Source organism: Echeneis naucrates, chromosome 4 (assembly GCF_900963305.1).
Source record: "Echeneis naucrates chromosome 4, fEcheNa1.1, whole genome shotgun sequence".
In the NCBI taxonomy this organism is placed as follows: Eukaryota; Metazoa; Chordata; class Actinopteri; order Carangiformes; family Echeneidae; genus Echeneis; species Echeneis naucrates.
In genome coordinates this window covers 9,216,060-9,241,113 of record NC_042514.1, presented here as the reverse complement: position 1 = coordinate 9,241,113, position 25,054 = coordinate 9,216,060, and the positions used below count along the sequence as shown (strand labels likewise).

The window sequence follows — 25,054 nt, the reverse complement described above, 5'->3', positions numbered from 1 at the left end:
TTAGAAAATGGATAATAATCAATTACTTGTTGCGCCATTAAAAATATTATTTCTTTTTACAAAAGATTAATCAGTATGGTTTTTTTTTGTCGTTGTTGTTACTGTATCAGATTTAAACGCACATGAGCCACAACATTATGACCACCTGTTTAATATTGTTTAAAACCACATTTTTCAAACAAAACAGAGTGAAACATTAAAGAAAACATGGCATTAAGCTGAAACAACAAGACAGATCCTTGAAGTCCAGCACATCAGGCCACTTTGTTTCATTGCTCTGTGGTCCAGTTCTAATGGTATAGGTGCTTTTGGCAATGAATGGACATCAGCACAGGGACCATGATGTGCACACAGATACGTAGCCTCATACGCAAACAGCTCTGATTATATGTTTCCTGACACTCTTGAAATGAATACACATTCACTTCTCCAGCACTTTTAGTTACAACAACTCTTCTGTTGGATTGGGCCACAAGGGATATCTATGAGCCTTGACTGCCCGTGGGCCGGTATCCAGTTCATAGATTTTCCTTCCTTGGAAAACCTTTACTGACCTCTGAAGATGAGCTATAGTTTTGGAGTTTGACCAATTGAATTTATCTTTTTAAATAAATAAACACATAAAAATACGAGCTCGTAACAATGATTAAGATGGCAAGTATTTTTTATGCTAAAATTATGTTATTTTCCAGATTACATATATTTGCCCAATAAATCTAATAAGTGATAGCGCAACAAGTGATTTTGATGACGTACGCTGTTCTTGCGGTGTTTTGGAGTCACGTGAGGTCAACACTGCGTCACGTGACGTAATTTCTCCGCGCCGGATCTTAGCAGAGCAAAGCAAAAATGGCACGAAATGAGGAGAAGCAGCAGGGCAGGCTGAACCGACTGTGGCTCCAGAAGGAGAGGGACGGTAAGTCGCCGTAAACAGCAGCAGATACGGACATTTAATGAACTTCTGCTGACCGTAACTTTCTCCGTACTTCCGGTACAGAGGGGCGGCTCAGAGACGTGCATGAGCGGAGACCCAAGCTGGTAAACACATCATCACATCATCATTGTAAACACATCACGTCGTTTTCACCTTTACCTGGAGCCACTGGTCTCAGCTGAACCCTTTCCTCCACAGTCCAGCCTGAACTCAGCCTCTTCTGTGAAGAGGTGGATCCCCAGCATTAAGAATGAAATAGAGTATTATCTGCAAGTGAGTCAGTGGTTTGCACTGTCAAATGCGGCTTAGTGCGTTTATCAAGTGTTTGCCAATGCCTGAATTCCTCTTGTTTTGTCTTTTCCCAGCAATCGCAGCTTTCACATTACCCAGAGAGGAAGATAGCAGAGTTTCAGCTGCACATTGATTCATTAGAAAAAGAGTATAAAAGCTTCATTGCCAAACTGCGAGTGCTTGACCCTTCCTGTAAACATAAACCATGGACCCCTCGAGCATACAGCAAAAGGACAGCGGAGACACAGAGCACTGGTCAGTGTTGAGCAATATGACTTTGAAAGGTGCTGAAAAATAACGCAGTTACATCCATCCAACACTATATATCCTTTGTTTACTAATTTAAATACGTTTTCAGCAATGGTGTTTTGTGGGGAAAATTTACTCTCTTTCTAACACTCTCTCAGTCAAATGTACAACTGGCTATATTCTACAGTCTAGGTAAATTCATTCATGCGCTAAAGTGGAAGAAGTTTAATGTCCAGGTCAAAAACGATTTGTGCACTGTATGTGCTAGAGATAGACATATACTTTCCACTTTACATTATCGTTCAAGAAATATAAATGTTTTGTATGTTTAGTATCTCTCACTCAGTCAAATGCACAACTGGCGATATTCTATTGTAGATTCACATAGAACCTACACAGGAAAAAATGCAAACTCCATGTTGGGGGCACGCCCTAATTGTATTGTATTCTTCTTCATTGATTTGAATCTTCCCTACAGTCAAAACATCACAATAAATACACACCAACATAAATATACCCTACAGATAAGGCTGTAATAACCACCATATTGCCACTGGAAAAAAAAGAGAGAAATAACCGCCTCCACCATGTATATTCCACCCATGTCTTTTTATTTGATAATCAGATTATAAACTAGTGAACTGATCTGAGGTTGGTACACGTTACAACCCACCACACACCACTTGGTGTAGATCAAAGCTTCTCAATTATTTTCTGTTACACCCCCCCAGGAAGAAGAAAATATTCCGCCCCCCACTCTTCTTATTATCATTAAAGAAAACAAAAAAGAAAAAGCAAAAGCAAAAGCAAAAAAAGCCTGTTGGGGCGTGCCCCACTATTTGAGAAGCACTGGTGAGATTAGACTAGACCAATGAAATAGGTCTTGGACAACAAGAGTATGTCCTTTGTTAAAAAAACAACAAAGAAAAATCCACCATACGCACAATATATCTGAGCATATGAAATATCAGTGTGATTTATATTTGTGTACAATTTATTCATGACACACATACTTGTCTATCTCCTGTGGTTTGACCCAGTGCCAGAATTATTTTGAAAAAGTGGAGTAGAAAAAAATCCTCTCTGCCGAATATATGTGTGTCATGGTAACTTTTGATTTCTCTTACCTGTCTAATCTTTTTTGACTAGACTGATGTTTTTGCTTTGTGTGAACTACTTCCCATTCATTTCTCTATGTCATTACTTTTGTTCACAGTAAAGAAACCTAGACAAAGTGAGGACAGCAGTCTGAGGAGTGGACCTGAGAGGGACACGACCAGCAGTTGGTCAGGATGTCAGAAAACATTGGCAACTGAGAGGCAGGGACCTCTCAGCTATTCAGACACCAGATTTCAGACATTTGTTCCGACCAACCCGATGTTACAAACCTCAGAGGCTGTCTGCGCAGACCAGGACCAGCCCCTCTCCTTTGACCAGACACGACTAGCAGTAGCTACTGCTGCCTTCAGAGGAGAGTCAGCTCAACTTCGCTCCTCCCAGACACAGAGTCTAGCCAGGGTGCTGCAGGGTGGCCTGCCAAACCTCAGTAATTCTGCTTCAGACAACAATGGCAGGACAAGGTTGAGATTGGCTGTTGGACGGGAAGGTGCCGTCCACGAATGTAAGTCCAACTGCAAATCAGCAGAGAAATCATCAACCAATAGCACACCAGGGGAGATGACTGGTCATGTCTTGGGACTAGACTGTTACTCTTCTTCTGATGAGGACTGTGACACATGATTTTTAGATCATTTAGATATGTCCACATTTTTCTGAAGTGAATCGTTTAATGAAACCTTCTGTGTCCTGTACTCAATTAAAGATGTTCTCAATTGTGGTTGTTCAAAGTAACAAACTAATATTTTGACATTTGTAGATGCAGTTAAAATGAGGCTTTCAAAATTAACATTTTTTTTTACATTATAAGTAAATTCTTGAACTACTCTTTGGTATATTTGGTTGTATGCTTTTGGAAAAACACACTTCATTTCTGAGAACCAAGGATGACATGAAATGAGAATATTTTAATATTTCAATTGAGAAAATATTCAATATTCATAATTTAAAAAAAAAAACAGTCGAGTTAAGACGTCACTCATGATACCTGATGCCTGAGAGGAAAAACTGTGTTTGATGATGAGATTCGTTTCAGGCTGAGAAATTCACTGTAATTTTCAGGCATTACCCCATTGTGCAATCAGTCATCATAGCCACAACTAGCTCCATTATGCAGCAGAAATGATGGAGACTGTGAGAAACAGAGCAATCCGTTGACAGACTTGCTGATTCAGTGATTCATATTAGTCTTTTGTCTGGTTGTATTAAGTGGAGCAGCAACTCGAGCACAGTCTGGTTAGACCCCAAACCCCACCCTCCCACCTAACCCACTGTACTGCTGCTGCTGCTGCTGCTACTGCTGCTGCTACTGCTGCTGCTACTGCTACTGCTACTGTGAGGACTGCTTTCAGCATGACATTTCTGGGAAACAGACACATCAGCTTATAGAAAACAGCCGCTCTGTGTCATCTATGGTTTAGACTGACGTAGTTACCCTTGAGGCTCAAGTGTTGCATGCATGCTTAAAGGTGGGTTTCCCTTTTACTCTAAAGGGGCCAGGAAAATGAAACAAAACTAGACCTTTGCTACTGTGGACGGACAAAGTCTTAACGTAGCCCTTTGTGAGAAAGCACACTGACGAAGCCCCCCCACTCACCCGCCACCCTTATAATGTGTTGTTTCTTGCATTTAGTGCACACGGCATCACCATCCCACCAAAGAATGCGGGCTAATATTCATCAACAGGATTTTGAGAAACCGATAAATTAGTTAATTCTTAGAAAAACTGCAGCATCAGCAGTGCAAAAGCTGCATATGCGTTCCATATAATCGGAAACAGACCTAGAAGTGTTAGATCACAGTGGTATTGACTCCTGAGTGAATGGGGAAAAACGTGGTGCGGGTTTAGCCTTCCTGTAAGCTCATCTCTGAGGTATTAGTTGGGGTTACTTCTCACCTTTCTAAAGCATTTGTTAACCGTATTTTATTGTCGCTTCTACTGAGCCTGTGCAGAGACATGAGTCCTTTTCATGTGGCAGCAGCATCTTCCCACCAAGACTAATTTGTCTGCCACTGAAACTGCTACATCACTGTTTACTAACATACTGCACTTTATTAAAACTGATGTGCAAGAATAATACAATTTGCCACTTTCTGAAAAACCAGCACGAACCACACATCAACAAAAATCAAATTAAAAAAAATCCCCAGCAAAGTGTCTTGCCTGGTTCACAAGACCCGGTCATATCTAATGGTTGTGAAATACTTCCTTTCGTGGAACTTATGGACAGGTCTGTTGGTGAAGAGCTGGTGGTTAGTGAAGAGGGGTGAACATGAAACCTGTAGCTTCCTTTCCCTACAGCTTTGGCTACCGTTGTCTACATGCATATACTGCGTAGTTAAAAGAGAAGTTAAAGTAGTACATTTGAATTTACTCATTTTAAAGACACCTTAAGCCAAAGTCATTTACAAATGAGGAGCCACACAAAATCCTTAGTTGAGATAAAAACTTAACAGTGAGATAAGTCACTAAGGTTCAGTTTTTATAAATTAATGCCACCCAGCAGCTTAACTTGTTTGAGTTTAGAAAAGTGCACTTGTCTTTACTACATGTATGTGGGAGGGCTTTGTGGTCGGTTAACAGCTGAAGCTTGGCCTTTAAGACAGATGTGCTCAGACAAAGGTACACACCTCCCTCATGCAGAGACGATACATGCACACAGTTTCTCTCACAATAGGACCTGCAGCATGAGCCATGACCAGAGCTATCCGTTCCCACAGGTGTTCCTTGTGGACGGAGCTGGAAATCCACAGAACTCTGCCCAGCCTCCAAGTCTTATTCCATGCTGGTCATTCCCGCCTGCCCAGGAAAGGATGAGGAGTCGTGGGAAGAGTCAGGGCTACATGGGAGTCTCACCTTGTCTGTCCCTGGTCGTGCTGCTCCTGTTCCTGCTTGTGTTTGCAGCCCTCGGGTTCGAAGCCTACCAGGTCTACAACATGCAGATGGAGCTGAGGCAGATGAAAGAGGTAAGGGATCACCGGGTATGATGGATAGCTAAGGGGACGTATGAGAAATTGTGAATTTTTACTGAATTAAGAAGCTAACCTATTCAAAATATAGTAAGGTGATGATTCTTAGCGAAGTAAGCAGTGAAAGAATTGCTGATAAATGACTACATTTTTTTATTTATTCCTTTGTGTCTAATATTTATTATAGCCTTATTGTTTAAGTCCACTACAGGTTAAGATGCAAAAGATTAAAAGATGTGACTACTCATTTTGCAAAGAGTGGGGGTGTTAGGCATAAAAGTGGGAGTGTGGAAAACTTGGTTGGAAAGTTAACTCAAACATGTTATGTTTAATAATTAATTCACATTTGATTTGCCATGATTGTAAATGCAAATATGTATCATGTATCATAACTATGGCCCTGACATTTAAAAATGCTAACCAAGGACTTAACTGTTCCATCTGTGGTCATTGTGGACCACTAAGACAGGATATCCTCTCAAACTCAGACTATGTGAGAAGCTTTTAGATGAGAGGTGCACAAAAAAGCCACTGAAATGTGGTATTTAGATGTAATTTTTTCTTTCATTTTATTCAAGGCTCAACCTGTGACAGAGTTTAATACAGCGCAGAAGCAAATCGGTAAGTGTCACCACATATATATTATACCCAAGAAGTTGAGACACCTCCTCAAACCCCAGTTTCTACGTGACTCTAATCAGAGGGTTGTTTCAGGTTTCTATGAACCTCAGATGCAAGGACAAGCCAGTGATGACAGACCTGCAGCACATGTGATAGGTAATATTTTTTATTCACACTTGCACTGAAGCTTAATCTTTGACAGTTTTGCACTAATTATGTCTCTACCCCTGCAGGGCGAATTGAAACAAAGGATTTCCGTAAGACTTTGCGATGGGAGCCAAAGTCAGGTCAGGCATTCGTATCCGGAGGAGTAACCTACCGATTCGAAGATGGTGGGCTGCAGGTCAACGAGAGCGGACTCTACCACATTTATTCACGAGTAGAACTGATCTTTAAGAACTGCAACTCCCCACCCTCATTTGTTCACTCAGTGTTTGTCAGGAGAGTGGGACATTTGCCACCTCTGACCTCGATGGAGGCCCACAGAACAGAAGTGCCGAGTTCCTGTTCCCAGCATCACGCTTGGACTGCAGAAAGTTTCCTCAGCTCTGCCATGATGCTGCAGAAATACGACAGAGTTTTTGTGAATGTATCGGAACCCCGTTTGCTCAGTCATGCACAGCATGGTAACTTTTTTGGATTGTATAAGATACAGTGATAAATGAAACAATGTAAACTGCAAAGACAGGAGTGAATCTTACTCACCACTTTACCCAAATTATGCCTTTGATGTTATTCCCACGACATAAGATCACTGAATGTGTTGCACATTGTCTTTATTATTAGCTTTTAAATTAGTGGTTAATTGAAGCAATTTCTACACCTATTTATGAACAAACATTGTGCCTTATGTAAATTTTGAGAGTCAGTCAACACTACAATGCTCGTACAGCTGTAGCAATTTTAAAATATTTATTTTGGTTTGCATCTGACATTTGTAATGTCTAAATGTCTAGTTATGAAATAGAAAAGTCCTTTATGATAATTTCTCTGAAATAAATAAAGAATTTTTGTTTAGGTTATTTTCCACTGGGTGAAAAGTGGTTTGTTATTCAATTAAGTTTTTTTCTGATTGAAATTCCATGTTTGAATAGCTTGTCATGTAATGAACACCCACATAACGTTTGTTCATGACCACTGGAAAGTATCTAGATAATGACACCAATAACATGATTACCATATATTCCACTGAGGTGGAGCAGCACCTGCAAGTGAGAGTCTGAAAAATGAGCTAAACTGTGGACAATACTTGGTTAAACGAAAGCTTCAAACGTAGCTTGCTTATCACAGAGCTGTGCGTTTGCGCTGCTGCATTTTTTTTTTCTTCAGTTTAACACCTTATATTCTGTGCTCACCACAAACACACATTAGTAGAGTGCAAGAGGATGCACAACATGGGCACATTATGAGATAACTAAACACTGGCAAGATTGACGTATGTTTCCTTCCTGTGTGAATGTCTCAGGGGTCTTGCATGTCTGCAGGATGATTTTTTGTAAAACTTGGTTACTTTTTTTTTTTCACCACACTATAAACATCAGAGCTCATTTGTACAAGCACCTCAAAGCATCAAAAGCTGAATTATGCTTTAAAACATATATCAATCATCTCAGGCTGAACCACAAATTACTCACAGACTCTCTGTGGTTTGCCTCCTCTGATGCAGCTTTGATTTGGCAAAAAACGTGTATGACACATTTTTCTGTACTATGATGTTTCCAGCATGTTTTGGCAGTAAGTGGATTTATTAAGGATGTAGTGGTAAAGCCAACAGGTGAATCCAATTTCTGTTTTTAGTTTGTTGCAAGGCTACAGACACCTTTCAGCACCAAATGCAACATTTTGGAAAGCAAATATAAGATCATCCTTTCTTACTCATTCCGATGGGGAAATTCACATGAATTTCTCAAAGAGGACTGACACTAGGTACAAGTTAAAGTAAAATGAAATTTAACCAATACTATACACATTATATATATACACACACACACATTCATACATAAAGCGATAAATGCGCAAAACATGAAAAGAACAAAAACATTAAACAAAAAATAATTTTCGTGCGCATGCCTGTGAGCTCAACAGATCTGGGGTTGCATCTAGTTCCAAAAATCACGGAATAAGCTCATCATCTGTACTCATTGCAGTACTGACTGAGTGTGATACTCCACCTCTCTCTTTATGAGTGTGACAAGTTTTATGGGCCAAGAACCAATTTTTGACCATTTTATTTTTCATTAATTTCATTCTACAGTTAAACCTTTTTTAATTACACTCTTCAACCAAAATATATTTGTATTTGTAGCACAATAATTTTATTATTTTTTTTTTTATTTATTTTTTTTTTATGGAGGACATACAATATTTATATTGTGTAGCAACCTGTTTCTTTGTCTGTTTCCGATGTTACGTTGCAGTTGAACTCTAAGGGTTGCCATACATTTGGCTCTAAAGTTTAAAACTACATAACTGACTAAAATGTTCTGTCACAGGAGGTAGAATACTCTAAAAGGAAATCACATAAAGCAACTGAATGTACTTTTCGCCACTACAGTCATGCAGCTTTTGGGCAGAAAACTGACAATGACGATTCAATGTCCAGGTCGTGAATCATGTTTGAAAATCCCAATTGCACTGTAATTATAAATATGTATTTGAAACTCTGATTTAGAGGGTAGGTAACAGGTAAGTCTTAAAAACATGCTGAAATGCCAAATCCAAATAAACTTAATATGATGGCATTAAGCGGGAGCTTTGAATTACAAGGCTGTAACTTCTTTAAAATGCATCACTTTCTCTAAATCAGACTGCAGGTGCAGACTGTTTTGTGGCCACTTCTTGGAGAGGAAATATATTAGAAAGGGTTTTCTCTCTTCACAGTCACCAATAACGATTTAAAAAAACAGGAGCTGAGACATTACAGGAAATATCAACATAACGGCTGATACGTGTTGCTACAACAGCTTCAGTGCTTCTGTGATTGACAGCCGAATGCCCCCCACAGTGTCAGAGCCACCCAGCCACATCTCTATTAGGTTGAAGCATTTAAGCTGTACCTTGCTCTTTGTGTACGTCACACATTCACTCACCCACCTATCGAGAATATTAGGGATGACTCATTTAGCCATATAATGTTTTTCCACATCTCCATAGAACTGTGTCCTACGTTTTTCTGCAGCATTGAACTCGTACATATGCATCATCTAAACTCTCTGTCTGTCTCTGTAACTGTTACCAGACTGTTCTTGCAGACATTCTGATCATGTCCTGTGCTGTCAAAGTCAGTGATCTAATGAAAAGTTTCTCAATTGTTCCTCACATATTTGCAGACCATGACGTCCAAACCCATTCACTGATGTCCCTAACACAGATCTGAAAACAGATGTTCATGTTAATTAACAATCTGTCAGTCCCTTTCCGTCTTCACACAAAATAAAACAACTCTGTCAAAATATGCAACACATCTAGGAGGGATTAGCTGCAGTGCATCATACAACATGTCTTTATGGAAGTATCGGCATTAGTTAGATTTCTTCTCTCATTTATTCAGATTCTTCCTTTAACTTGTTACTGGTTTGTAAGTATTCATGATAGATTGGGAAAACACTAACCCCAATCTTTTAAAGTTAGTGGTTTCCCAACAGTCTTTATTGTTTTGAAATGAATTTGCAACTAACCATGCTGAGAGGTGTAAAACATCCATGCGTTTGATGCAAACTGATATCTCTGGTGTTTCAAATCAGTACATAGGATTGTAACATCACTATGGCATTAAACGATCAGGCTGAAATATTCAACAACATCAAACAGCTTTAGTTATTAGCGATTAAACAGTTAAAAAAAAGACGTTAAACGGCTTAACTGAGACCTTGTGGTAGCTACAGAAATTCCAACGGTCACAGTTTGATTAAAATGTTGCTCCGATAGTGATTTATGTGGTAAAAGGATGTCACTACCTCTTTACAACTTCACCCACTTGAAACCAAAGTGAAGAGCTCATAAGAAAACTGAATTGCAATGCAACAAATCTTCCAAATGTTTGCAGAAATGTGTGGTTTCATATAGGGGACAAGAGAAAGACTATAGTTTTCAAGGGGCTTGGGTCAGTGATATTTTCGCAATTTAATAATAATAATAATAATAATAATAATAATAATAATAATAATAATAAATCTAACTTGCCTTTACACAGCTGCCTTGAAAAAAGTCTTCCCAGGAGTTGAAGCTTCTACAGCAGCATATTAATAATTACTAAAAAAAAATAAATAACCAAGTGGACAGTAAGAAACATAATTTATAGGTACCTTTCAAGGCTCTCAAGCTCACTTTACATAAAACAGCATATAAAATACAACAAACAAGTATATATATAAAAAAAACATCAGGAAAAACACCATGAAAACAGAATGTGAAATATGATGGCTAAGCCAGTCTGAACAGAATATTCATGACCGTCATCTTCATCTGTTCACCTTACCTCCCTCTGCCAGATAATAAATACTGCGCAGAATGTGATTTTTTTTTTTTTTGGTCCAAAAGATAATAAGTTTTAATCTTAAAGATTGTCATGACTTCGAACTATCTGCCTTTCTCACCATGATTTGTTAGGTTTCAGGGGTACAAACTGCCTCCAGGTTACAGCCCTCTCTGGGGACCAACACTGAGAGAAACGCTCTTCAGCCATTTAATCACTATATCAAATTAGCTGCATGCCACGAAATGGAGAACTCTAAAACTTGAAACAGTAAGAAATTCAGTACAGTTCGGTATTTTGTGTTACATATCTATTTGCATATACTTTTCTGTGAACTTCTTTTTTCCTGTCTTATGGTTATGGTTCGCTATCCCTCTTTATTGTGGATTATCATTCTTATTGTTTAGTTTGCTCAATACCAGATCATGTTAGTTAATCCTGCACCCTAGTGGCCTTAAAGATGCACAACACCAAACGCTGACAAACACAACATACACTCCTGATCAAAATCTTAAAACCAGTTAAGAAATTGCAAGAATTTGCATTTTGCACTGCGGGATCTTAAGAAGGTTCTAAGCAGAGCTTCAAAATTGAAAAAGAAGAAATGGGAGCAAGAGGAAAAAAAAGTAAGCATGCAATCTGTTGAAAACAAGAATTTAACTGAAATAGGCTTTTCATCAGCTGATCAAAAGTTTAAGACCACAGCCTTTAAAAGCCAAATTCTGCGCCAAAATTTGGATTCCATGTCATTTTCTGTTGAGTAACCACTCTGTCAAGATCTCCCGATGGCAAAAACAAAAAAGCTCACTCTCTTTGAACGCGGTAGGATTGTTGAGCTGCATAAGTAAGGCCTCTCACAACGTGCCATTGCTGCTGAGGTTGGACGCAGTAAGACAGTCATTTTGAATTTTCTAAAAGATCCTGAGGGTTATGGAACAAAAAGGTCACGTGGTAGACCCAAAAACATTTCACCGGCGCTGAGCAGGAGGATCCGATTGGCTGTCCGTCTCGACCAAATTAAGGCCATCACTGGTGCTGACTGCAGCCCAATAACCATCAGAAGGCATCTGCGAGGGAAGGGCTTCAAAAACAAAAAACCTCCTCAAAGGCCATGTCTCCTTCGACGACACAAAATTGCCCGTTTGGACTTTGCAAGGGAGCACCAAACATGGGACATTCAAAGGTGGAATAAAAGTTTTATTCTCTGATGAGAAATAATAATGATACAAGCAGCTGGCTACGTGGAGATGATGCATCCCTCACGACTGGGTTTTTCAACAGGACAATGCTTCTTCCAGGAGAATAACATCACTCTTTTGGACCATCCTGCGTGTTCCCCTGATCTAAATCCGACTGAGAACATTTGGGGATGGATGGCAAGGGAAGTTCACAAAAATGGACATCAGTTCCAGACAGCGGATGCCTTTCGTGAAGCCATCTTCACCACTAGCCTTCCAGACACACTTGCATCAAGCATGCCAAAACGAATTTTTGAAGTGACCAACAAGAATGGTGGAGCTGCTCATTGCTGAGTGTTTTTTTTTTTTTTTTTTTTTGACCCTTTAATTTCTGTTTTGAGGGCGCTTTAGGTTTTTTTGTGCTATGGTCTTAAACTTTTGATCAGCTGATGAACAGCCTATTTCAGTTTGTTGTCATCAGTCTCAAAGATATCAAATGGCAAAAATTTAGGACTCAATAAAATCCTCATCAATCAGTTTTTGGAAAATCCTCCTCAGGGCGTCCTGTGATAGGACAGAGCGCAACGCGTCATACCCCGAAAGCCACGCCCACCGGAAAACAATTGGCGGCACAATCAAAAAAACAATGTCCAGTAGTTAGTTTAAGACATTATTTTAACACGTCAGATGACTGTTTTAACACACCAGCTGTACCTTCTGTTTGCCTTCATTTTCATGGAGAAATAATCCCGCTGGATTTCCAACTATGATGGAGTCCCCCGGTAAGATCAGCATTTAACCTGAGAGCGACAAAAAGTGAGGCTTCGTCCACACTTCAACATTTTAAAATAGCTTTTTGTAATCCAAACGTTTCTCATTCTCACCGTTTCTTCTGTGTTCGCTCCTCTTACTTTGGTGTGATATAACTTCAGCTGTAAATAAAAGTGTCTTTAGGCTTACAATAAATATGGCAACTTCCGATCGACTTCATATCAATTTCAGGCAAAAACCGCCCAAAACTTTTGTATAAACCACGCCCACGTTCGGTTTAAGCCCCGCCCCTTACGAGTACGGACACAGATATCGTGGATCACGGGTGTCAAACTCAGGCCCGCGGGCCAAATCTGGCCCTCGACATCACACCAAACGTGTATTAGAGCTGGCCCGCCAGTATTTAGCGCATACACAGTAATCCGTTTGCAGCTGACGTGGAAAGTGCACCAGCCAAGCTCCAAAAGGAGCTGACTGAACTCCAGTGTGGTGACAGCTGAAGTCAAAGTGTGAGTCTGTGGGTGCTGACGTGGGTCCACGTTTCCTCCTACACACTCCCCAGGCTGCTCAAAGCACATGTCTTTGTGAGCAGCTGTTCTCTGTGATGAACCTGAGGATTTCCTGGCTCACAGCCTGACCCCAGACACTGATGCACTTGTATCTAAGAAGAGATGTCAGGTATCGGGCTCGAACTGTGCATCAGAGCCAACTGAGCTTGAATGAATGTTGTCTCGATGCACCTTTTCTACTCCAAGGCAGGGACTGTTAATAGTTGAAAGAGTGCGTTTTCATTGAAGGAAATTGTTATTATTTTTGGTTGTTTTGTTGCTGGCCTGTTAAAGAAGTTTTACATTGAATAGGAACTTGAAAGGCCACAGATGCAGAGAGACATAAGAAACGAATACGACTGAATTTTTATTTCAAATTTAATTTCTCATGTGTTAATGATATTAAGCTTTGGTTGTTCCAGATTCAAAGTTTATGCAAAACTAAAGTTGTTTCCATATGAAAAGGTTTAATATTACATATCTGGAGAGAAGGGAAAAGATGCAAGGCTGCAGTCCATTTTTCAATAAATTGAGTTTGGCCCATGACTTCGTCCCAGCTTTTAATTTTGGCCCTCTGTGAATTTGAGTTTGACACTCCTGTTGTAGATGATTGATAGAGATAGCCGTGTACTCGCTCATCCCTACTAATTGGTCAGTTATAATATATTTTATCACATGCTGTGGTTTGTGAAGCTATTTTTGACGACTGAGAATGAGGCTCAATCACTTTATCGACTATAACCACTGTAAACAGTCTTAAAAAAAACAAACAAACAAACAATCAGGTTAAAGTGAAAAAGGACAGAAAAATATTCGCTTACACCGACATTGATGCTCACACTGAAAAGAAAAACGCCTATAACAGAGGGGACAGCTAATACGAACACTTCTGCAGTTTCTCTTTTCCCCAACAGAGAGCACCAAAATATTTGCATACAGCAGTCTCCATTTAGGAAGTAGCAGTAAGATTAAAGACTCAGCAACTGTCAATGACATGAAATTTTTATTTCTCTGTATTTATCAACAAGTTTGTATTACTGATAAGAATAAATTAGAAACTACATATGAATGCAAAAAATGTCTATTAGCCATTCACTGATGCTATGACCTTTAGTTTGGGTAATGTTAAGGTAAAGAGCTGAAAACTATATAATTTTTATTAACCAGGTAATTCCAATTTACTGTTCACTTACTATCTTCATGTGTGTTTAGTCAATCTCAGTTTTTAGTTGGTGCTAAGGCTGCAGCTTATTCAGTCTGAAAAAGACAAAACTCGCCTCAAGACTCCAACTTAGCGTCAAAGAAGATAAGAATAAGCTAAGAGAGTCACACATCTGTCTGCTGTACATCCTTCAGATTGGCTTTTCTGGAAACACTTTCCTTACTGTCAGGACAGACTAACGTTAATTTGCTAAAGCTGAACATGGGAATAAGGCGTTGAGTTCTTATTTTTGACAAACATTAACCCTGTTGAATAGCATCATGAAGCCCACCTTATTTTCAAGGGTCAGTTATTGCTTTGACATTATCTTCAGAAATGTATCGTATCTATGATAATGTCAACATTCTGATGTCAGTAATTATCAATAGTTAATTCCCCATGATGTCAACATGATAGGACAGTGAGTCACCTAGTATAATCAGAACCTCAAGAAGAAGTCACCAAATGGCACTGATGGGCAGGTCGTGAAGCACTGACCTGGAGAAACCACGATCACCAAGTGATGAAAACTTTCTAAGTCTGTTACAGCGCCTGTCCACTGATTTGATATTTTGTTCATGAGCATTGTAACACGGGACAGAGTCAGAAACAGAAGCTTTGAGAGAGTTTGGAGAGGCTACAAGTGTGAATTAAAAAAAAAAAACCAAACAAACAAAAAAAAAAAAAAAGCCAGCACATTGAAATAACATGCAGCCGTGGTGCTTATAATAGGTGTCTGATGTGAGTAGGATGTTGCAGTATTTATTTATTCATCTGAAATGTTTGATTAATTCTCTTTCTTTCTAATGTAATTCTCTGTGCAATTACAATTTTCCCACACAGGGGTCAGTGAACCTCCATTATTTAGCCTAAAGTGAACAACATTTTAATGCCTTATTTATTAATCAGATCACACTCTTAGACTGGGTTGAAATACTTAACAGAAACTGATAATAAGATTCTCCTGAAGAAAAACGCACTGAGCGACATCCTGTTTGTGGTTGGGACTGTACCTGTTATCCGACAGCTTTGAAATACAAACACAAAGGGGGTCTACCAGTATTTATTATTTTAGTCAGCAGAAGGGTTCCTGGAATTGTAGTATGTATTAAATCACTATAAGTTGCTCACAAATGCCTATAACATGTGCACAAAGCTTAATGTAGCCTTGTTCACAAATACTGGCAGAGAGCTGCAGTGGGGATTCCCCATGCCATGTCTAAGTTTTACAAGTCTGTCCAAGGAAGGCAACACTAACAACAGCAAGTCACAGACAAACAGCTCTAACAGAAACCCACTCATGATGCGAGATAAAGCCTATCGCCAAGTGTGGAGGTGGGACAAGCCCTGCAATAGCTGCGTCTGGGGGACTCCCCTGCCAGTACATTGGGAAATCTATCTCTTGATTTTCTCTTTTTCTTTTTGCGTCTGTTAATTTTTTTCTCGCTCCGTCTGGGCTTGTTCCTCCTCTTTCCCTCTGTATCAATTTGCGCCTGTCTGAGTCTTAAGGGTTGCATCGTCATGCGATTTCATCTCACCCTTAATCACAGGCATATCAAAGTGCTGTGCGATTTTCTATAGAAAGGCATGATTTTCTAGGTCTCTCTCTGGCAGTGTCCTTCTGAAGCCATCCTCTCATGTATATATGGTCTCAGAATGACTCAGCCAGCAGCAGAAACCTGTTCCACATTGCTCTCCGCTCCCCACAGCCATCACACTTGCTATTCTGGGAGCACCAAACCAAAAAGTGTGGGTGTGTTGTCCAAGAAATGTGCCCATCTTCTCCCTGGGTGAATGAAACGGAAAGAATGACTTTACCCGAAGCGAGATTATAAACAAACTTTTTCTGCAAACGACTAAGTAGCTTTTACTTTCTGGTCAAGCCCGTTGCAAAGCAGTATCATTACACATACAGTGCAACATCAAAGCAGCATAGAGATTTTGTTCTTCTGGTTTATTTGTTACAGCACCAGATTATGGTATAAGTAAAAGGACTCTTCAAGCACAGATGGAGTATATGAAAATTATTGAAAATAAAATTATTCCAAACTGTTTTAAGTCACTGTTGGAAACCCAGAAACAGCTCTGAACATAACATTCACCATCTCTCCTAATGTGCGAAATACTGACTGACTTAAGGTTTGATTATAAGTGGGGAAAAACACTGTTGGAAAAGACTGATTCTATCGCGTACCAATCAGAACTAAGCAGCATGTCAGTGAATTTGTGATGCCTATCAAATCAGATACTGATACTTCTAAAATGACTTGCTTGCACTGAGAATAATCTGCAGTGTCCTGATGAAACGGGTTCTTGAATGTTCTATTTAGGGGCCAAGCAGAGAAGCTGCGAAGGCCCACATTGGGTTTCTCTGTTCTCCTATTATTATGTTTATTTCCTCCGCAGTGGGAGTCTGTGGCAGTCCACAGAACCACCTGGTAAAAATTTTTAAAATTTGGCACAGTAACATAATCGCTCACACCAATTTAGGCTGCTCTATCCTGAACAGGTCAAACTTAGACCAGCAGTCACATTTTTAACTTTTGAACCACTGGCCCAGTTTTCACAAATGGACCACTGGAATCCTTGGACCTAGCCGGGTTCAACAGGGCCCCTGACATCTATTTCAGCACCATTTGATTTTTTTTGCCATATTGGATTTTTACTGTAAATTAAGACCAAAGTTTCAGTCAAATGTTGTCCGATCTTCATGGAACTTGGCAGATATGATCTTAAAGGCACCTCACAAAAGTTATTTGTTGGATTTCTTTATTTCAAAAGCATCCTTCCGTCACAGTCAATCGAAAGTAGATAGACAGGAAATGAACTCATATCTCAGAAACACTTTCACATATCTGAACCAAACTTGATTCATGGACTCATCACCCCATCCTAAGGACTAACAGAAAATTTGGTGGCGTTTGACCTCTTTGGGGGGGGGGTATCAGATATTGTGCCAGAAATATTATATACAATGATATCCACAGGGGTTTGTCATTTGACAATTTTGGTATTCTTTTTTATGGAGAAAACAATTGGATGGGCTTCAAAAACTCCCAGTAAAACTGATTTTATTTCTTTAGGGTGGGGAAGTCCAAGGGGCCAGAGTGTGGATATTAGAAATTTTTAAAATTAGTCAGCATGTTGCAACAGTGGTTAGTGCTGTTGACCCACAATACGTTCAGTCCCCAGCCTGCAGCCTTTCTTTGTGGAGTTTGCATGTCCTCTTTGTACCTGTGTGAGTTTCCTCCGGGGACTCCTGTTTCCTCCCACCGTCCAAAGACGACATGTTTGGGTTAACTGGTGACTCTAAATCGGAGGTGTCCAAATCCGGTCCTGGAGGGACACTGTCCTGCAGGTTTTAGATGTCATCCTGCTCCAACACACCTGATTCAATCACCTGAATCACCGAAGCTCATCGAAGCTCTGCTGAAGTCTGATCTGGAGTCACTCATTTGAATCAGGTGTGTTGGAGCAGGAAACATCTAAAACATGCAGGACAGTGTCCCTCCAGGAACTGAGCTGGAGACGTCTGCTCTAAAGTGGTTGTTAGTCTCTGTGTGTTGGCCCTGCGATGGACTGACCAGGGTGACCCCGCCTTCACCCAAAGTGAGCTGGTATTGGCTCCAGCACCCCCTGAGTCCCAGAAATGGATAAACCTAAACATGCACATCTTTGGATGGTGGGAGGAAACGCCAGCACCCCCTGTGAGCCGGACGTAGATAAGCAGTAGGAGGTGAATGAATGAAATAAGTCAATGACATGTCCCGAAGAACAATGCAAGTAAATTAAAAAAATAAAGCGAGATTAAGACAGATGAATTAATCTGTCATCTACCAAAAGTAAGAGGTTTATAGCCAGGTCTTTGCTGTGCAGCGTTTTATATTATACTCAAGCCACCCATAGAATACATTCTATCCTCCTTATAGGAACAACCTACCCTCATGTACAAGTTGGTTTTAGTAATTTAGTAAATGCACAATGCTAATGTCCCAACCAACTGTCTGAAAATCTAAAATCCCCTCAGATGTATGTAACTATGACAGGTGTGACTGTGTACATTGTATTACTATTTGTTACCCTGGCACCCGTTATATTGATTATTGCTGATGTAGAAATATAGTATTGTTTAAAACTGCTATATGACTCATATACAGATGACTGACAAAGCTGATGACAAGGGTTCTGGGTTTGGACCAAAAAGCTGGATATCACTGACTTGGTACAAGTGTTGACTGCACGGCTCTGAACAGGCTGGGCCTTCTGGGGGTGGCAGAAAAGGAGCAGAGAAAACAGGTGAGGTCAGCATCAGAAGGCTGGTCAGTTTTCCAGGGCAGAAATGAGGGAGACGGCTCAGAGAAAGACACAATTGGCAACAAGGGGACTCAATCCGGTGACACGTGCTGGAAAGTCTTACATGAGGGCTAAAACAATCTGCCAAAGAGCGAGTGAGCAGGAGAGGCTTTTATACTGACTGAGTGGTGATCAGGACCAGCTGTGTGCAGCAGGTAAGGGGAAAGTCCAGGTGAGGTGGGCGTGGTTGCATGTTCAGATGAACAGAATCAAACAGACAACAGTTGCATCTCAAAAAAAAAAAATTTGACTATCGTCAAAAAGTGCATTTATCTCAGTAATTCAGTCCAAAAAGTGCACACAGATTCATTACAGACTGCTTTATTTCTTTTCACTTTGATGATTATAACTTACAGCAAATGAAAATCTGAAAGTCAGCATTTCCATTTTAAAGAATGACTTGGAACTTGTCCACACCACCAAAAGTACCAGTACTTGGGTTAAAAGGAAAGTGAGAGAAAGATGAACAGATGGTGGACCACTGTGAGCCGGTCCAACTGTACTGATGTGCTGCAGGACTCAGCAGCATGTAACGGCACCACAAACCAAAAGAATTCAGCCTAACCGCCACTGAACCCGAGGACGCCCTCAATCTGGACTTCCACTCATAATGAATAATGCAGAATACAAAGACAGCTTTTTGACTAATCCCCCTGCTCAGGTGTAAAGGACATAAATTAGTTTCCATCAGAGACTGAATAATTACTTTGCATTGAAGTAGTTATAGTCATGTCTGGTTTCCTACAATTAGAGGAAAGAGGATCAAATGAATTAGAAGAAAGGAAAGTGTATGTTATGTCAGCTAATATTAGAAACTGAGTCATTCACACTGGTTGTGTGTTTGCATCACCATTGTGAGGCAACGTGGATGTGTCGCGACATGTTCAATTTCCCGTCATCTGATAATGAACTATGAACATCAGGGTTAACTAAAAGTGTATGAATGGACAATCTGTTTACCTGGTTTGAACCAGACTGTTGCACAGGAAATCATCTGACCCGTGTGGTATGCTCTTTGTAGTCAGAGAGGATGTTTGTGTGTCATGGCGGAAAGACAGACCAGTGAAATTGCTAGAAATATGCTGTTCCTACTTCACCTCCTTCACTAGATCAAAAGAAGAGGAACTGGGTGAGAGTCAAGAGACCGTAGGCGAGATTTGCATAAACAATACACACATAAATGTGTAAAGTTAATCAGATGGGCAAGCTGATGGACTGAACTAAATGGAAAGATGGTTTTTCTGACGTCAGGAAGCCCACCACAGACTTTTCCAAATACGCAAGGGGGGGGAAAAAATTTTAATGAATATCACCTCTTTACTCCTACTCCTTAGTGTAGCTGTGTATCCAATTGTGATTTAGATTTCAGAATTTCCATGGGAAGTATTATCTAAACTGATAAATATACTTTTCATTTGTGTCTGTTAGGTGGTAAATGATAGCATTAATCACACAGGAAAGTCACAGAGCCAACACAGCAAAGATCTGTTTAAATGAAATGAGTACACTGTCAATACTAAAGTTTCTATTTACAACCTCCCACAAATACCATCATGCCTTTTAAATCGTCAATTGTAGACCATCAAATCCGGCAAAGTTACAGCAGGAGTGAAAGCAGGCAAGGAATGGAACAAGATTCGAATATCACCTCTCAGTTTGACTGACTGGCACATTTACCACAGTCAGTTTACGTTGTGATGTTAATGCCACTGACAGCTGTAGGGTGATAGACCAGATTCAGCAACTGGAGTCTAGATATTGGTGTACTCCATTTTTGTGTGTCCGTAAAAAGAAATTTGCCTTCCACTCAACACAGGTGATCTGACATCAGGGGTCCTAAAGGTGTTGCCAAATTAACCAGGACTGGCATCTTTAAGACTGCAATAATGGCGGTGTACATTAGCATGGCCTGTCCTGGGACCGTTTCTGAAACTAAGGGGGTGCTGGCCATTTTATTGCATTTAGTCATTGGTCAAGGCTGCTGTAATAAACAGTTTCCTGTGAACAATGGCTCAAATACCTTTTCATTGTTTATGCAAATTCCAATATTTGTGGGTGTTTTCATTCTGTCCTCATACCACAAATACTGAATCACTGCTGCACCCATGTTCCTGTTTACAACTTTTTCCTGTTTCAAGCCTGCTGCTGCCATAACTGCTTACCATCAGTTACCATCAGCCTCAAATGTGCTATCAACACTCCCTGTCAATACATACTGACAATAGTATTTCACTCCGTATGTTTTGTTTGTATTTAATCATTTCCTCCTTCAGCTTTTTCTCAACCGAACCGGTCAAGGCAGATTGCTGATCTGAATCTGCTTCTGCCCGAAGAAGTTTTGACTTGCCGCTCACATGGCATTGCTTGTTCATGGTGAGACTTGTTGGTGCTCTTGACACAATTCTGTAATAGGTTGTTTTGGTAAATTGACTATTCATGTTTTCACCCCAAAAAAAAAAAAAAGAAAGAAAGAAAAAAAAAATGTTTAGTAACGTGGGTGACTCCGTGTGTCCTGTCAGTCTCTGCCAATTACTGTCTGAAATAAAGCCATAAAAAGCCCCAAAAAGACAGTGACCAAAGCTTTAAAACCCAGAGGACCAAAACTGTGACAGCGAGCCTGCTGGAATGACAGATCTTATTTTTATTTTTATTTTTTTCCCCCTCTCTCAGAGAAGTCAATTTTTTTTCAAAAGTAAAGAATATTCACATCACTTTACAACTGCATAACAGCCTCACTTAAAGATTTGGGTCCTTTCCCCCCCTTTTATTACAGAATTGAATAAGTTGAGCTACTCCTTGGGAAGCTGAGCTACTTTCAAGTGGATCTCCATTGATGGCCACTCTTGCATGTTTTCTGTTATTTTACTCTTAAATTTGTTCTGTTGCCATACATAAGATACAAAAAGACAAATTATAATAGCTTTATAGGAAATTTGACTGTTTCCAAAACACACACACACACACACACACACACACACACAAAAAAGAAAGTTTGTGAGCACAGAGAGTACACAAAAACTTGCTGGACAAGATCCTTGCAGAATACAAACATGATGTGATGATGTCATTTTATATCATTTCCTCAATTAACTTCATAGGTTTTCAAGATGGCATGAAAGAGGACAGATACCGACACTTAACACTCCCTATTTCTGTCTGAGCACACAAACTAGTATCAACAGCCAGAATGTGTGGGTGGACTGGGTGGCGCATTTATTATTTACCAGTTTCTGTAATATTAAATTGATGAAAATAGCATCTAAGTGCCGTGCAGTCGCAGGATTAACTTTAACGAATCACTTTTTTTTTTTTTTATAACTTCATAGATTGAATCCCCTCCCCAGCATTGCAGTGACATGTTAAGGGTCAAGAAGTCCCCATTCTGATATCACTTGACAACGTGAAGGATAATTAAAGCTTGGCTGGAAAGAGGCCATCCTGTTCAGGCGCAGAACTATCCATCGCCTGTTTCTTCTTTCTCTGTTTATTCTTTTGACTTTAGCCACAGTGTTTGAGTCAACAAGTGGGTTCCTTTCTTTAATCCTCAATTTGCCCTTATGGCATACAATCTCCTGTGCAAATTAGATTTATTTTCATTTCAGTTTGTTGGTTTTATTGAAGACACTAAACCACACACCTGCTGAAAAATAATCCACAAAGAACCTTCAAATAAAAAAAAAAAAAACACAGTTTGGCCACATACTATATTAAGTTTAAATGGTGTGACCCAGAATTACTCACATTGAGGGGACTTGGCTTCTTTATAGGGACAAAAAAAGTCCCTGTAATGAAATGAACCTATTCAGCAGTAGACTTCTGAACACATGGGGAATTCTAAAGGTCCACTCTTGGTCATACCTCAAATCATGCTATGATTTTGTTTAAGGCTATACTGAACTTATTGGTATTTAGGGGTCCTGTAGGTCTCATGGATAAGAAATTTGAATGACTCATGCCTATTTTGTCCTGCATGTGAATGGCTTACAGGCACAGACAGGCTTTTAAAGTAATGTCATTTCTTGTTTTTTCCTCATTCAATATGGCCAAATTGTTCAACAGGAAAAGCAGTTCACAAAAAAAAAAAAAAAATAAGATCAAATCTCTGAATTACTTTGTTGTTCACAACCTGGAATTTCTCATTCATTTTAGAATTACTGCATCATGTGTGCACGTGTTCTGTACGTGTGCAAAATCAAATCTGTAAAATAAACAGTTGTATGTCTCACTGAGTAAAAAAAAATAAATAAAAAAATAAAAAAATCTATTGGACATACATGTACATGCTGTGAGTGTCTTTAACATGTTGAGTGTTGTGATGTCTTTTAAATTGGCAATAAATTTGTTAGGTGAGGTTAATGGACGAGGAATCACAATGAACTTTGGAAGTGCTTTCATGCAGCCTGTCAAAAGTGATATATAGGTACTTGAACAGTGGCTACATGTTTGTGGAGGGGGAAGATAAGAGGGAAGATAAGGGGGGCGTGGTGGTAGAGGAGAAGACAGAGTAAGAGTCCCTGTAATTGATTTCAAATCTAAAGAAGTGTAATCGGCCTGAAGGAACACGATGTCTGCATCAGAAATAAAGCTTGCCTTAAATATAAAATATTTCAAGTTGGCTTTTATACAAGCTGCTCATTATTTTTGACTTGTCTAATGGGCAAACTGAGTTGTTTTTTTTTTTTTTTATTAATAAGTACAATAAATCAGAGCAGCTAATCATTGCTCACCTTTATGACATACACGAGGTCAGGAAGCTGCCAACAGCTAGAAGGCAAGATAAGAGTGTGGTGAAGGTACAAAAGGGCAGCACATGGATTACGGTTTTTACACACTGAAACTGGACCCATTAAACATCCAAAACCAAGATGTCATCCACCAAAAGTTATAAACACTACTCCCCTGTGTCACACATGATTCAGATTTGTTCAACTTTACGTGAAAAAACTCCACACACAAATTCTTTCATATATCTCTGGGTGCTCGGTGTGCTCATTTAGAAAGTGCTGACATTGAATATCATTAACTGAAGCCATTTAAAACACCATTCCCCAAGGGGACACACAAAGAGTCAAAGTCTGTTCACTCACCAATCAAAGCCTGATGGATAGACAAATACTACTCCATAGGACGTTATTGTCAGGCACAATGGTGGATTCACAAACCAGACAGACAAATCCAAGCTTCAGGGTCTGTAATCCAGGCAGGGTCAGTAGAGCAAAGGTAGCTGGATCAGGCAAAGGTATCAAAGGCAGATGGCAAAAAGTCACTGCTCAAAGCACAGAAAAGGGTCATGCTCACACAGGGGAATCAACAACAACGGAAAGGCACCAGGTATAAGCCTTCAGGCAAGGGAGATAATGAAACACAGGTGAAAGCACACAGACAGTCAGGACCGCAGACGCTTGACAGGACATGGGGAGGAAAACAAAAGACTTTCAAAATAAAATCACATTCATGAAGGATTTAAGTATCATCAGATACACGGCTGATATAAATGAATTAATCTTAATTTGAGTTTCATCAAACTCAGTTTCACAGGAGGGCTGGATTCAGAGTTGTATGGTGATAAGATACTTGATCCACAATCCCAATCTTTCCAAACTTTTCAATCAAGTTAATTTTATTTTTATTGTATGTCTGAAAATCACAAACAGAAAATAACAGCAATCTTGAGAAGCTACAGCAGGTCTCCATTTTCTCACATATCACAAAATGAAGTACAAATTTTACAACTTAACGTATTATTTCGGGAGACAAAGGTTTCTAGGAATATAGATTTCACTTCTACAATTTCTACTTATTGTAATCAGTACGTGGGTTGGCTTATGGAAATTCAAGGTAGTCAATAGAAGAATGAAAATGACACTAGCACACAGTTGAAGTTTTTCTTTTTGTCAGAGTGAGATTGTGTAGTAGGCCTTGGGATCTTACAGAATGATAAATACCACAAATATAAAGCATGTTATGAGTTATCATCAAGTTTTGTGATACATTAAGGTTTTTCAGCCATTTTCAGCCTTGTTTGTGAGGCTGTCAAGACATTTCACTGACAGCCAAAAATGTCAACCAGTTAGTAACGCTAGAAGAAAAAGATATTTCAGTCGGGGACAAACTGAACCCCGGAGTCCCAAAAACAGAATACACTGTAGTCAGATTCCCTTCCTTGGCTAAATAACCTGAATGAGAGAAGTCACCAACATTCATTCCTTGCAAGACAAAAAAAAGATTATCGATTTTCTCCTTTGTTTCAATCACACCTGACTGCAAATTGTCTGCAGCAAATCATGAATGTACTGAAGCATGTGAATCTTTTCTTTGAGTGTTTATTCCACCCATTCATTATCTCTA

The 25,054-nt window shown here is 39.6% G+C and overlaps 1 protein-coding gene and 1 long non-coding RNA gene across 3 annotated transcripts; one reads left to right on the top strand and one right to left on the bottom strand.

The window, feature by feature from the left end:
• Window positions 1-823: 823 nt before the first annotated feature.
• On the top strand, window positions 824-6,493 carry LOC115041717 (uncharacterized). 2 transcript variants are annotated; one of them, XR_003840639.1, is made up of 9 exons: window positions 824-916; window positions 998-1,038; window positions 1,133-1,207; window positions 1,300-1,480; window positions 2,691-3,095; window positions 5,312-5,557; window positions 6,139-6,181; window positions 6,275-6,337; window positions 6,415-6,493. XR_003840639.1 is itself a non-coding variant. In XM_029499414.1 (8 exons), the coding sequence occupies exons 1-7, from the start codon at window positions 850-852 to the stop codon at window positions 6,159-6,161; spliced, it is 1,038 nt and encodes a 345-aa protein (XP_029355274.1). In that variant the 5' UTR covers window positions 824-849; the 3' UTR covers window positions 6,162-6,181; window positions 6,275-6,371. The 2 variants fall into 2 exon arrangements, 1 of the variants encoding a protein (XP_029355274.1); XM_029499414.1 differs by lacking the exon at window positions 6,415-6,493 and having other exon boundaries at window positions 6,275-6,371.
• Window positions 5,723-24,044, bottom strand: LOC115041718 (uncharacterized). Its single transcript, XR_003840640.1, has 3 exons — window positions 23,794-24,044; window positions 23,434-23,470; window positions 5,723-6,740 (listed from the first exon to the last, which is right to left on the bottom strand). It is a non-coding gene; the product is annotated as an uncharacterized LOC115041718 (long non-coding RNA).
• Window positions 24,045-25,054: the final 1,010 nt, after the last annotated feature.